The sequence below is a fragment of the Colossoma macropomum genome, unplaced genomic scaffold (assembly GCF_904425465.1).
Source record: "Colossoma macropomum unplaced genomic scaffold, Colossoma_macropomum, whole genome shotgun sequence".
NCBI classification, from domain to species: domain Eukaryota; kingdom Metazoa; phylum Chordata; class Actinopteri; order Characiformes; family Serrasalmidae; genus Colossoma; species Colossoma macropomum.
Genome location: NW_023494798.1, coordinates 11905234 through 11921111, shown reverse-complemented (window position 1 = coordinate 11921111; position 15878 = coordinate 11905234). Strand labels below are relative to the sequence as shown.

Sequence of the window (15878 nt, the reverse complement as noted above, 5' to 3'; positions counted from 1 at the left end):
GTGGGCTTATTGTTATTACTCTTAAAAAAGGAATTCAACCATTTTTTTTATTTCTATCATTTAGATGTAAACAAAATCATTTGGCGTAGTTTAATGTGAAGTGTGCTATTCTAGAGAAATTTACAGAGTCAGAATTGCTCACAGTGGTGGTGATAGGAACCAGATGTCTGAAGAGTTTAATGCCTCTAAAAAGCTCCCTCACAGAAAGTTTTTACACAAAATTATGAATATGCTGCCTTACACAGCATTATGAGATTTTTATAATTCTGACATAACGTTTTGCCTAACTGGTTATACCTTCATAGTGGAGAGCTACATGAACTGTGCTGTAAGGCAAAATAGTCCCCATACAAATCATATTTTTCAGATTTACCACTATTTTACCATTTTCAACATTACATACAGTGCTGTGCAAAAGTCCTGAGCATATTTTTTAAAACCATTTACCTTGGCTATAAGTGTGTTTGTGCTTGTAAAACACAGTGTAGCATTAGAATAGATGCAAATAAACATAAATACAGTAAAAAGTATTAGGAATTTCTTATTTTCAAAAGCTTGACGAACAATGTTTGGTTCCAGATTTCTTCTGGACACCTCAAGCAATCACATGGATTTGATTTTGGATTTGAATTCCAACACCAGCACACTTGATTTAATAATGAAGGATTAATTAGTCAAACCAGGTGTTAACTGATAACTACAGTTAATACTGGGCTTTATCAATGAGAGCTTTAGAACAAGTTACACAAAAACATTGACAAACATAAATAACTACTTATTGTATAATGCTATTTGTATTTATTCTAATATTAGTGCTTTGTCTGAACAAATAAACGCTCACTGCCTAATAGCTTTTAAATGTAATTGCGCAGGTGTCTAAAATGTTTCCACAGTAATGTATAAATATAAGACGTGTAGGTTCAGAGGTTATATTTGTGTTGTAGACATCGCGACCCCTGGTTCCTATCACCACCACTGTAAAGAAATCAGAATTTCTCTACAATGAACCATTTCACATCAAACCACTCTGAATGAGTTGTCATCTCGACCAGTGACTTATGCAAAAATTTTGAAAAATCTGTATCACCTTTAATATGTGTTACTCAGTAACTATAAACTACATTCCTTAAAAATAAAAGTGATTAATGGAACCAGAAAGGAATCACTTTTGCTACCGTTAGGAACATTTCAGTGAATGGTTCTTTAAAGTAACATTTCTGTAAATGAAATGTGTTACGGTTGAAAAGCTTCACATGAAGTAAATGTTCAATTAAAGATTTTAATAGAACTGTATATCCAAGCCAAGAACCACCAGAGAAGACCTAAATACAGGCCCTAAGAGGTTAGTAAAAGCTGACCAACAGTTAGGCTTACATCTTGGGACGATGGTCATTTGACTTTGTTTAGAGCTTAAATACATATCTGAAAAGGTTAATAAATCTCATTTAACAGTAACTACATTTATACAGTGCATAAACACATTTTGAGACACAAGTGGAATTTTTTGGCTCTTTGCTCGGAAAAATCGTTTTTGCCAGCCCTAATGAGTTTACAGTATTCGTAAACATGATTAATTTCCAATTAAAACAGAAAAGTAAGTAGAAACCTAATAGAGGGAAGAATGCTGAGGAGAGCAATGCCAGTGCGTTAGATGAGGGAATGTGAGCCGACAGTGAAAACACACTTTACGTGGCTGCTCACCAACACAAATGCTTACAAGATACACAAATGCTTACTGATCTCTGAAACAGCACAAGCCTTAACTGCATTACATACAACAGATGCTGCAGTATATTTGACAGATTTGCCTCAGGTAGAGACAAAATGAACTAAACCTTCTCTCTGTTATTCTACTATTCAGTACATTTCCTTCACATGGTACAGGCTCTTTTGAAAGCAATCTTCTCTTTTTGCACACAAATATGCACATTTGTGGAAATAGTTGACGTGTCAAAGTCACATTTACATTTATAAACACATTTTAGATACACAAGATAAACAAGGACATCGTTTCCGTGATAATGTACAGTACTACACAAAAGTCAGAGATCACCCTTCATTTATTTCATTTTCCACCTTCTTGATTTTTCAGCATTAGGGAAAAAGCAGAAAACATGTTTCACAGAAAATTACACAGAAGCCGCAATTTTCAGAACTTAGTGCGTCCACCCTTTAGCTTTATTACAGCTTTCCTTGTTTTGGGGAAACTTGCTTTCATGGTTTCAAAGAAATCTGCAGGGATGTTTTTCCACACCTCCAAAGTTCAGTCTTACAAGGTGGTTGCATTTTCTTCTTCCAAAGTAATTCCAAACACCTTCAGTGATGTTGAGGTCTGGACTCTGGAGTGGTCAGTGCATTGTTCTGAGAAAAACAGTTGTTTTGCTCATGTTTTGTCTGTTTCCTTTTCTCAGTAACAGCTTCTTCACAGCTACACATCCTTTTAGACTTATAGTGCTGAGTTGTCTTCTCACAGTGGAAGGATGGACAGAAAAATCTGTGGATTTTTTAGATCTGAAGTAAGAGAGCAGCTTGATTTTTCCTCTCTCTCAAAGATGAAAACTTTTATTTTTATTCATCTGATGGTGATAGTTTTGTTGGTGTACCAGGTGTTGTAGTGTTGTTAGTTGTCCCATTTTCTCTGTATCTTTTAATTTTTTTAGCTCCAGTTTTTTCTTTGACTTTCCCCTTCATAATGCAAGTATAATATCTTATATAATCTTATATAATCTAATCTGAAATATCTCCTCACAACAATGAATAGCTTGTACTTATTGACTGTTTAGATTGAAATTCAATAAATGAATGGTGGTCTCTGATTTTTGCACAGTACTGTATATTGCTATTTAGTATAAAAATGGCAAAAATGAATTTTTGCAGATGGCAGTCATTACAAAGCAAGCTTGCAAAACTGAGCCGAAAATGTGAACTTCAGAAACCCTCAGCGGTTTTCCCCAGCCTTGTTTGCAGGTGCGTTCTATTGCTTTGGGTTAATTTTATTCTGAGTGATCCCCTCTGATAATCCTCTCGGAAAAATAAATAACGGGTTTTGGCAGGGCTTCTTTATGCTGCTTTGCCTCCTGCAGCCCTGCATGTTTTGCAGCTACTTAATTTCATCTTCAGAGATTCCGGCTTCTCCAGCTAGCGGCCCGTATTGTTAGCAGTTTAATTTGGCCTTAAGAGGGTTGTAGGTGTTTGAGCTAAGAGAGCTGAGGCTTTCGCCTGCAAGTCTACAACACTGTGGGTTTTCAGATACTGTAAACAGCGCTTGGAATTGCTATTCCGCACATGCTGCATCTCCCTGGAGGATTCTCATCTGGCTGCGAGGGAAGTACTTGTTCATCTGAAATTAATTTTGCATTTGTATGTGTATACGTGTGTATGTGTTTGCTGGCATGTGGGAAAAAACAAAATCATATTATTTACAGCATGTGATCTTTACACAAGTGTCAGCGTCAAACGCCAGTCCATCAATGCTTCTTTGATGTTCGCTCTACTCTGTAAGTCTCTGTAAGGAGAAAGACTTGGCTTATATCCATGGATAGATGAGCAGTAAACACAAGCAAGAGAGAAGAAAGATGCTGTGAGCTGGGCTTATATGATTGGCATGTCCTTTCAGAGACTCCTGATTGGCCTTGTCCGCGTTCTGGGCCCTGGTGGTGGTTGCTGATTGGCTGCGGCTGGAGCACATGTCGTACAAGTTACCGGAAAACTGCATCTTTTTGGACTCTTGTCTCAGCGACTGCCACACGGCAGCTGCCTCTTCAGGACAGCCAGCCATGGCCAAGTTTGCACAGTCATGGAAATTGTCCCAAGACCTGCAACAGACACAGTTTACTATTTATTAGCTGAAGAGAAATTAGCTATAGCTGAAAAAAGTCAAATACTTAAAATTGTCTTTATGCTGAAGGTTAGCGAGAATAAAATTGAAGGCTACCAACATAGGGACTTCATAAACATGCATAGGCAATGGATAATGTATTCATAAAGCAATAGTTAAATATTTATAAACAGTTTATGCCAGCAGTTGCAAGACAACATAAGATTTATGAGGCATTGTTCCCAAGTAATGGAACTTATGAGACTGAGACCTAGTTAAGAACACTACATATTAGTTCTGAAGAACATTTCCATGCAATCTCTGATTTTTGCACAGTACTGTATATTGCTATTTAGTATAATTTTCATACATATTTTCATACATATGATAATATGTATAAAATACATATTATGATTATTGATAATTTTCATACATATTTTCCCATTTGGACAGTTTTGGGCACAAAACTTTGAAAAAATAGTGATGGCTAAATGTTGAATACACTGAAATATATTCAGTAATGTATTCAATTACGATACATAAAAAACTCTTCTCTTGTCATTTTTACTTAATTCACACTCTTCCTTGCAGGTGCTGTTTGACAGTTTTCTTCATGTAATTCTATATGTTTCATGAAATATTCACTTATTTAAATTAAGTTACAGAATTCTCAACATTAGTTTGACTCTCATATGTCCAGTTCAACACAGATGCTGTGCTTCTCACTTGTGAACACATAATACTGACGAGGCTGTTCAGTTCCATCATCCCACAAAAAAGTTCAGTAACGCTGAAATTAATAACTGATCATCACACTGATTTATCAGTTTACTCAGGCTTTAGCAGAGCTCAGTTACACTGAGATTCATAACTGGTCATCACATTGATTAATCAGTCTACTAAGACTTTAACAGAGCTCAGTAACACTGGGATTACATAAATCAAGGTCTCATCTACAGTGAGACATACAATAAAATACAATATAGTAATATAGTAAATGGAAATAAAACAACATTCTGTTAACATTAAGAACACATTTAAAACAGAATAATATAAAATGTATAGATCAAATAAAACTTGAACAAAATAAATAAAACAAGGCAGAAAGTAGAATAACTTTCAACTGAGTGAGAAAAAAATCTTTTACCATTTAGTCTACTGTGTCAGGGCATTGCTTTATGTCTGTTACATTTTTTATTTGTTCTGACTGTAAGGAATGTTAAAATGTAGAGCGGGGGCTGTTTCAAAAGAGCTTTGTAATAAAAAACAATAAATGCTGCCTTCTTCTTATGTGACAAGCCAACTTCACAGTGATAGGTTTTAGGTCTATAACCAGCCATACAAGAAAGTGCACTGTGAAAGATAGCACCTAAGATTTCAGTACTGAAGGAGCATTCATATACATCACCATAATCCAACACAGCTAAAACTTCTGCTTGTATAACTTTCTTTCTACTTTCTAAAGGAAAACCAGCTCTTCTTTATACAAATTCCCACATAATTTTTAATTTCTTCATTAACTCACCAACTTGTGCCCTAAAAGACAACTGCTTATCATTCCAAATAAAAAAATATTCCTAGCTTGAAACATACACTATGTTATAAACTAGTGAAATGCACAATTGTACCAATGCATTCACTGTTACAATATTAAAACAATAATATTTCATGAGATCTGGAAAACAACATACATATTGTCTTCATTCAACACTAGTTTCAGATTATGTACAGATTTCTGTAGGTTAAAGCCTTTCTGTAAATATTGCATGGCTAAAATATTGTTCCAGTTAAAGTATAAGTTCTCTGTCTGTACTTATACTTCAATACAAAAGTACAAAATTACTTTTAAATGTAAGTAAGTATCAAAAGTAAAAGTGCTTTGAGTTATTATGGGTATTATGCTATGTTCTTTGATGAACACGTTCTATTAAGGAAAAACTTTACAGTTAGTTGGTCACATCTGCAGCCACACAGCTCTCCTTAATAGATATTGTACTTTTGTGCTTTAACTTAAGTAGCAGTATAAAGAACTGATAAATGGCAGGCCTCTGCTTTGAAATTATTGCAATTATCACTTCCACTTATCATTTCCACATTAGATTTCACAATAATATTAAGCCACAACAAGAGAAATGTAAATTGAGTGTGGTGGGATAAGGCAAATGTAAAAATAAGAAAGCAGTAAAATGTAAATAAAAACAAAGAGTTTCTCAACCACTGGGCCATGGACCACAGGTGGGCTGTGAAGCACCCAATGCTGGTTCTCAGGCCAATACTGAGGTGGGCCAGCGGACTATAGTAAGCTTTTGATGGCACTTTGTCATAAAAATCAGTAAAGAACTAATTTACTTATCAATAAAAAAGGAATATTAAATGTTTTCAAATGGTAAAGTCCTGCAAAAATGGTGCACCAAGGCAGCTTCATCAGTTTTTTACTCCTTGCCTCTAGAAACAAAACACACTCCCCTTGACATTTCACTTAATTTGCCATCATTCTGCACGATTTTGGAAATAAAGCAAGCTCAATTTAATCTAATCTGTTGATTTTTTTTGTTGGGTTGGCACCCAAACATAACTGTGCTGAAAATTTTCCAAATATTTTTAAGCAAAAAAGTTTTGTTTTTCTGTGGGCCTTCATGCTTTCTAGTAATACATAGGTGGGCCTTGAGGCATGTTTACAGGGCAATGCTGAGTAATATTTATTTGTTAGCCATATAGCTAATTCTAATGTTTAGCATGTATGCTATCAGAATGAGAGGTTTGCTTGTATTTTCACTCTTAAAATTATCAGCTGTGTCTGAGACATATGAGTCTGTGTAACTAAGACATTTGTGTGAAAGTACATAGTAAACATACCTGAGAAGCAAGAGGGCTAATAAGCCAATATGGCCACATTTGAGTTATACTTCAATAGATGTACAGAATGAACAAGAAAAAAATCGCTATTATTTACATGACGCTTAATCATCAGACAAAATTTCATGATCATGACAGCCCTACTAATACATGCATGATTAATGCTGAATCACACGTGAATTATGAAGCATGGCCACAGTATGATGTCACTAAATATGCAAAAAAAAAGAAAAACAAAACACAATACCAGTCTAACCTCTGCAAAAAGTAATATCCTTAAATATTAACTTGCTAGTGATAATAGGTTGCCACAATTATGATGCTCGTGTTTGGATAAGAAAGGAAGAAAGGACATTTAGCAGTCAAGTAATACTATAATAACAGTAGATCTCATGGCATTGTAATTCTGTGCTTAAATTTCTCTCTCGTTCTCCTGAGAGGGACGAAAAGGAGCAGCCTTGGCCTAGATGTAAAACTGAAACTTCTGCTCTGCTGGGAAAACACTCCTGTTCCTGAAGAGGCCCCTGTTAGATTAGACAGGAGAACAGGCGCATTCTTAAAAGAAATGAACTCCTGTGAGCAAATGTGTAGTGAACATAGGAGTGTGTGTATGTGTGAGCGTGCATGCTTTATTGTGAGCCCAGTGGCAAGATTAATACCTTAATTGGTACCTTAAGGAATAACCTTAAACGAACATGGAGGCCCCGCTACGTCCCTACAGGTTGCATGAATGTGCTCTGACTGAATCACATTGAATGTTATGAGGCGGCTGTCAGGATCGCTACTCACTCAGTGAGTTCAGTAGAGCAGCAGTGTGGAACACTTTAAGTGTGACTGCGAGTACATGGCACAGTGTTTTCAAAGAATAGCTTACTGCTATACAATGAATACTTAAGCAGCTCCAGCACACGTGAATGTGACAAAATAAATATGGATTCAGGATGCATGGAGTAAAGAGTGGCAGAGAGAGAGAGAGAGAGAGACATGGAGAAAGAACCAGACAGACAGAGACTCAATCTTTAATTAGACCATCAACTTAAACGCATGGAACACATGGGAAAGGCTGTCAGGATTCAACAGACAGCTGAGAAAGATGAACAGACAGAGAGAGGAGTGAGAGGGGGTAGAGTGAAGGAGGAGAGAGAGCAAAAAAGAAAGTTAGAGAGGAGAGACAGAGACAGAAAGAGAGAGAAGGAAAGTGGTGGGAAGAGCAAGAAAAGTGGAGAGGAAAGAAAGAGAACGAGCTAGAGAACGTGACAAAGAGGGGAAAGAGTGAGGGAGGAGAGAGAGCAAGAGAGAAAGTAAGAGAGAGAGGATGAGAGAGGAGGAGAGTGGAGGGAAGAGCAAGGAAAGGGAGAGAGGAAAAAAGAGAACGAGCAAGAGAAAGTGAAAAAGAGAAAGAGAGAGAGGAGAGCATGAGAGAGAGCGAAAGAGAGAGAGAGAGAGAGAGAGAGAGAGAAAGAGAGAGAGAAACAATAGCAGATAGTGAGAGAATCAGGTGTCAAGTGAACCGTGCTACTCTACATCACCTATTTCTTTCAGTGACAACATAATGAGTGGAGCATGATGAATAATCCTGAGGTGTGAGTGAGTTTACTGTGTTTATGTAGGTAGAAATGGAGCTGCTTTCTGTATATCTGCCTAAAGAAACTGCCTCCTTGATATATACTCCTCATATCCTTTCATTTGTGTCTGAGAGTATACATGTGGTGTGTAGGGGTAGGAGAAAAACATTAACACAAGTATTGCGATATTTTGGGTGACAGAATAGTATCAATACACAGAAACCCATCTCAGTATTTAAATATTATGATGATATGCCTTGTTTTGGAGGCATCATTTGCATAAATCAGAATATCTCACATTATGTCATATTGTAAAGCTTATCATATCATATTAGAACTGAATCAGAGCTCAAGTATCATAGTAATACCATATTGTGTGATTCTCATCAGTGGCGTAGTGTCTAGTTATGTGCTTACATACAGGCCCATGCTTGGGGACCTGGGAATCGCCTCTGCTTCTTACATTATCAGTGCATAAGTGCATCATTTTCTTATGGCTGTAAGGTTACGAATCACCCGGCGCCACTGTTCAGTGAGTTCCAGCACTGCTCTATTTCTCTAGGAGCCACAGCAAGCCTTTCAGCATTTTGCTATTACTGTACTACATTACACCCAGAACAAGACCACCAGCATTGATAGTAGGTGGCACAGCTTATAGTATACACAAAGAAAGGTCTCAATCTAAAGTCTTTAATATAATCAGACAAATGCTAATTGTCTGTTTTCACCTCAGCTAATGTTACTAACCCTAACTAACTTATTTCATGTTGTACCTTTGAGCTGGAAAACACAGAGTATATGAAGAGTTAGCTAATCAAACATGAAAACACTAAATGATGGTGAAAGTTTTATTCTATCAAATCTGTACGCTGTGCAGGAGCCTTTAACGTTCCAATCACTGCTTAGCAACCAATTCTATGCATCATTATTTTGGTCAAGCTTTCAGTTTGCAGTACAGCAGAATTAGCTGTGAATATATTTTGAATTTTGAGCCTCCAGATATGGTCATAATGTTTTTTGTAATAATAATAATAATAATAATAATAATAATAATAATAATAATAATAATAATAATGTGATGAATCGGAAATAGTCTGGTCCTTATTATTTCTTATTGTATGGAGAAGATGATGATAAAGTTGACTTGCATATGCATGGTTAAACCAGACATTTAAATGACTGAAGCAGCCAGTTTGAAAGATCTGTATTGGTAAACTGACTTGAACATTCCCTCATTAAATGTAACTAGCTTGAATGTTATTTGGCCACCCTGCCAGTTCACCTGATGCACAGTTGTTGATGTCAGTTTAATAAATGCTTGTTGGGTATGGTGCTGTGTTGATTGTAAGAGTTCTCATCTAGTACTAACATATAATACAAAGACACCGTTTCATACATATTTTACAGCTTCTGCTATTATATCACATGGCCCTATTAGAAACTTGCTGGTACATCAGGCCCTGCTGAACTTATATTGTGGTTGTGTCTTTAACTAAGGGCAGCCAAAAAGGTTTTCATACAGACCCAGTTATGACTTGTTACGCACTGATTCCCACTGCTAGGTGTGTGTATTAGTGAATCACTGTAGGTAAGCATACACACCTGCAGATGGAGTCGATTTCTTGCGTGTCGTCGTCTTTTTGGCTGCTGACAGACAGACTGTCTCCCAGGGCCACCAGACACTCAGCAAAGCCCTTGTAGATGGAGCCGCATCTCCGAGCAGCAGCAGACCCGGGGCTGGGCACCAGCACTACAAACACAAACACAAACACAGACCAATATCAGGCAGGGCACCACACTTTTTAGTCCCCGCTGGATGCCATCTTATTACAAGCATAACTGGTGGTGTTGAGACAAAACACAATATGTAAGGAACGAAAGAACAAGAATATGATTTGTTTATGTTCAGCTTTAAAAAACAAAACAAAAACAAAAAAGCAAAGTTATCTTGTCAGAATCTCTACCAACAATGGTCACCACGCCAACACTGCCCATACACAACCAAACAATAATGCTTACATAAAAAATGCAAGGTGAATTTCACACACAGTCCCTCTTTTGTTCTTACTTTGCACATTTGCCTCACGCACCTCATACAACACTGAAAGAAACCCTTATAACATGCGTCTTGTAGAATCACTCGCTATTAGCAAAGGAGGATCTATGAGAACTGGACCCAATAGCAATATGATCCATGCTGTGTTTAGATAAATAAAAAGCAATAAATACTGAAGCCTTTACTCCCACTTCAGACTTCTAACTGCAACCTAGAAAGTAGCTATCAGGGCAACTTGATCTATTCCCTAGTTATCCCAAAGAGTACAAGTGATTTAAATGATTTTGTAGAATACTTCTAAAATAAGGTGCAAATAATGATCTCTCAAAGATTTCCACAGGGCATAGAACCAGACAGCAAAACTGCTTCTAGAAACTCTGATTTACCGCAGACGTAGCAATCCAGTATTCTCCAATATAAACAACAAAATACACAAAACACATGTACAGTCGTATGCAAAAGTTGGAACATCTCTAATCAAAGTACATGTTTTGTTTATTTCTAAGTGTAAATAGGTTATCGCATCCCCTACAGAGAACTTAAATAGGGCATGTTTTCTGCAAATTTGTTTGCTGCATTTAATATATTTGAAAAAATAAAACATAAAATGTGGCCTGGGCAAAAGTTATGTCCCTTTCACATTTTCATAAAACATCATTTGACCAGGGACACCCAAAATATTGCATATGACTGTAATCTTATAACTTGCTTGGAATGATTGTACCTTTTGTTTAAACAGTGTGGGTGGTGCTGGGTTTTTTATGCCATCACTTTCCAGTTTCCTCCCTTTCAGCTGTAGGAACACAGGCAGCTGAAGCTAATACAGCCACAATACTAGCTAACAGGTAAATAATTTTTTCTAAACATTTTGCGTTTATTCATTGAAAGCTTATGGAAGGTCATTTTTTGCATTGTATCTTACTTTAGAAGCACATTCTTCACAAAAGACACCATCATCATTTTACAAATCTCAGCAAAGCATGCAGAAAATGTTTTCAAGATGCCCTCTTTAATAAAAACGATGGATCCACACGCAGTTATATGAGGACACACTGACCTTGAAGAAATGAGCAAAGAAATTCAAAAGCGTCCCAAGATGTCTCAGCTGCTTTTATGTGTGAGGAGCTCATGCTGAGGCATCAGAGAAATACAAGCAACCAATTCTACTTGTTTTTTTCTGGTGTCTCCCCATGCTGGCTCTGTACAACTACGCTATTAGCTGTCTGCTCCTACAGCTATGCATGCAGTTATAGTGTACACTTAAATTGGTTGACTTAAAAAAATCATGCAAACTTGTTGCCTCAAAAATATTAAGTAAAGTTATTTAACAGATTCAAGCTTATCTATAAGTTAAAGATACTTTCCCCTTTTCAGTGATCCACACTTCTGCAGCAAGTAAGGTTAACTCGAACAGCTCAATAATTATTCATGGTTTTCTCTGAGCTCACAAGTTTTCAACTTCTGTTCACTCTTGAATTAGTTTGGTTGACTTGAACCATATATTCCTTCTTGTGTAATGTATTGCCATCACTTCAACTCCATTCTGTAACATGGACTGTTTATGAAGTAATGATTAAATGACTTAGATAAGACTAGAATCATCCATTTATGAGGACCTTGGTAGCTTAATGTATATTTGCTATTATGTTAGCAATCATTGTGATAGGCTGAACCAGTAAACCTGAACACAAAATGCATCCAAACTTCACATTTAACATGAGAGTTTGCTAAAATGCAAAAATAACAAAGAGAATTATATTTATAAATGAGAAAAATAAGAGCTAATTAACAGAATCCAACAAAACTGCTAAGAGTGCTGGAAAACGTTTAAGCAATAAGCCTCTTCAGTTTGTAAAACTTATCCAAATTAACTGATCTTAACTAGATTTACCTTAGTAACTAAGGATTATACAAGAAATAGTATGTGTTACTAGATCTGTATTAGTAATTTTAGCAAATAAGTAAAGTAAACCAAAAAAAAATTAGGTTGATGTGCTAGCTCTCCATACAAGGCTTCTTCTTTTCAGCTGTGCTGCTGAGCTCTTCTCTCTAGATGAGACATACCAACTGATGGCTAGACCGCAGAAGTAAGTAACAGCAGGCCTAAGCGAGGTACATGGTAGGATCTTAATTGGGTTGGACAGCGAATCACCGGCATTCTCCTCTGTCCCTCATGGGATTGCTCAATTAATATTTGATAGAAAAGGCTTTTTCCTCTTTCCCTCTCTCTGTGTGTGCCTCTCTCTCTCTCTCTTTCTCTCTTACTCTCTCTCTGCCAGCCTTCGTCCCCCTACTGATGCAAACCTATTGATTTCTGGCAATGTTTTTGCAGTGAGGTCTGAGGATTATTGGTTTCACTCATCTCCATCAACATTTAATGACGACCTGGAGCGCAAGGGAGGGAAACAAAAGAGTGCATGGGACAGAGTTGCAGAGGAGAAGGTAAAAGACATGCAACTACTCTTGAATCAGTGAGCCTTGGTGCATAGATAGCAATGTAAAATGGAAGTACAAGGAAAATCCCTTATCTTCACACATTTCAGCTGATCAGCACTAAGCCTCTCATAAAAATGCACTGTTCTCTTTCTTTAACGAATGGGGAAATGAATCTCCAGGTAGATTCAAATCTACCAAACAACAAGCAAACGAACCGAGCAAGACGAAATGGTAACCCAGAAGAAAGCAGTGTGCTCTCCACACAGTTCCAGCAGATTAAAAGTTATCCCATTAATACTTATGCTGCTGCCTGGCTGCACCCAATTAGGAATCTGTAGCTGTACATTGTACAGATGATCCAGAGGGAGTTCTGGCACATTCTGCAGCCATTCCCCCTCCCCCTTTTCCTCAGCACTGGTTATGTTATTATTGATGTTGTGTAATCTAGCCTCTCTGATAATTCTCAGCTCTGTCCACTCACGCAGAGCAGGATCAGGACCGTCAGTTCATCTGGTGACCCGCGGAGCAGATGCAGGACTCGTTTGAACCAAGACGTAAATATTTAATCTGTAATGCTGTGGTGGTCTCTATGGGGAGTGCTCCTTTAAAAAAATCAAGAGGGGGGCCTCGCACGAGAGGAGAGAGCACAAAAAAAACAGACAGAGAGACCTTCAGAAACACATAGGGCTCCATCCTACTCGTTATTCTCTTGCCACACAGTGCTACCCACTATATTGATGTATTCATAACAACGACATCCACCACAGAGTGACTTGATGTTCATGCAGAGTATGTTCTAACATAACTCCGTCAGACATGCAGATGATGTAAGACACCGTTAGCACACTCTTCCAAAATGAAGGTTCCTAAATGGTTCTTGGCTTGGACGCACTGTATTTTGGCCTTTTCATTTGGTATGTGGAGGTTATTTAAGCTTATAAAGGGTTCATCACACTCTTTAAGCAACTGTTCCTAAAGGAAACCAAAGGTGCTTCTTTTATGGCTCCAGGGAGCTCTTTTTGGATCCTTTATCTGTAATAGTGTACAGAGTTATGCCAATAAAGAGACTGCATGTTTCATGGCAGATCATTGAAGAAAAAAATCACTGTATTCAAAGGTTTTAATAGTAAATATATTGTTTATACCAGTAATATGGCACTACTGTTCCTTTTTTGTCTGTTCCAACTTATCAAACCACATGTAGTGCATGGTGAAAATTTCCTGAAGTATCATGATGCTGTATTTTTGCCATATCACCCACACTTAATGAGGCTATAGAAATGAAAAATCAACATGCATTAAGAATCATTTTATAACCGCATCTTGGTGCCCTGAATTGAAATCAAATCGAATTGTGAGGTTCCTGGACTTAAACCTACAGTTTCTTAGGTTCAAAGGCATCTACCTGACCGCTGCACCACTTGCACCATAGATAGCAGATATTACAGGACTTCACATGTGCAGCCATACTCTGTAGTAGTCATAAAGGCCAGTACAACACAAATACATTGTTAAACACCGCACATCAGCAATTAGTTTTCAGGACTTGAATCAAAGTTGTTGCAATAAAAAACTGCAGAGAACTCAGAGCCAAAAGAGTTGTATAATCAGCATCGCTCTCGCGGTCAGCCAGAGTGAGTTTGGATAAAAATGCTCTATCAGTGCTGGCTAGCTGGAGACTGTGCTTCTTGTATTGACCGGTTCATCGCTTGATGATGAACTGCTCAATGGTCCAGGGCAAACAACTGTAGGCCACCAAGGAAGGCCAGTCAGATAAAGGTGGGGTTAAGAAAACTGCACTCAGGGGGTCTGCCTTGCTTAGCTCCTCTCTCTCTCTATTTACTCCGTGATGTTTCTCCATTGGTAATTGGTTAGCAGTGCATGTAATTAGATGTGATAACCATACATTGTTTTACTCCTGTAAGCCTACACGGAATAATGTAGAACATTTGAGAGGAATAAGCTGATGGAGAGCCAGAGTTTATCCTAGAAACATGGAGATCAATGAAAGTTCCATTTCAAATGCAACTAGTTTATATGATGTCATCTTTGCTTTACTTTGAGAGGATCTTTTTGTGAGTATTTAATGCGCAGTTTAAGGACCAAAAGAACTTCAGCGTAAGCAAACCCTGAAATCACTTTACGTGCTCATATAAAGGAAAACCAAATTTTCCTCACTTTGTAAAATATAAATTTGATGTATATGAAATGTATATACCAGCATGACACCCACAACCATGTCAGCATCACTGCAGCGCTGAGAATGATCCACCACCCAAATAACACCTACTCTGTGGTGGTCCTGTGGAGGTCCTGACCACTTAAGAACAGGGTAAAAGGGGTATGCAGAGAAACAGATGGACTACAGTCTGTAATTGTAGAATGGACAAAGAGCACAGATACAAGGACTTGTACTTAATGAAATGGCTGGCCAGTGTATATTATAATTCACATATTTCATTTTTAAAAGCAAAATAACAAAAGTAGTCTGTTTAATTCTATGGGAATCAAAAAAGATTGGAAAATGAGCAGGTAAAAATGAAAAAACAGTCTTTGTTCATGTCGTTTGATATCGTCTAGGACAGAACATCTTTCCTGCATCATGATTTATGGCGCACTCTGCTGTATCTGTCATCATTTCTTTCACAAAACACACACTAAAGCTCTCAATAACCGCTAATAAAGACCTGTGCATTTTCACAGTGTGATAAATGCAAGGATAGAGACCCATTCACTATACCCTCAACTATTTATAAAGCCTCTCTCCTCACCCCACGCTCCCTAACCTCTGCCGCCCAGCAGGTTTCGGTGATGACGGAGGCAGAGTCATGCTCTCCACACGCATGGCCTGTCTGCTATTCATGAGAGAGGCATATGCATGCCTCGGCCGGGCCGCTGCTGAGCAGGCAGGACCGCCACTGATGTGCTGATGTCTGCTACACGTAGATCACCTAGACCGCCCATCAGGAAGCCTTCGAAATAAATGAAAGCAATTCTGTCTCATAGGTCGGTTTGGAGGGATGCATGTTGCATCCTCTAAAGCTCTCCATACATAAACAGTGAGGAGGCTTCTGAAGAGGCGTGCATGTAATGTGCCTGAAATTTTAATGTGCTGTGATTTTGCCTTCGCTCTTTGCTCAAAAGACCA

General features: G+C 37.8%; 1 protein-coding gene across 1 annotated transcript in view; it reads right to left on the bottom strand.

Annotated features, from left to right (window-relative positions):
* Positions 1–2460: 2460 nt before the first annotated feature.
* nrn1la (neuritin 1-like a) overlaps positions 2461–15878 on the bottom strand; it is a 44783-nt gene continuing 31365 nt past the window's right edge. Inside the window, exons 2-3 of the mRNA XM_036585747.1 lie at positions 9841–9988; positions 2461–3815 (exon numbers count right to left, since the gene is read on the bottom strand). Coding sequence (XP_036441640.1) covers positions 3527–3815; positions 9841–9988 — 437 coding nt within the window. The 3' untranslated portion in view covers positions 2461–3526. The remainder of the gene's footprint in view (positions 3816–9840; positions 9989–15878) is intronic.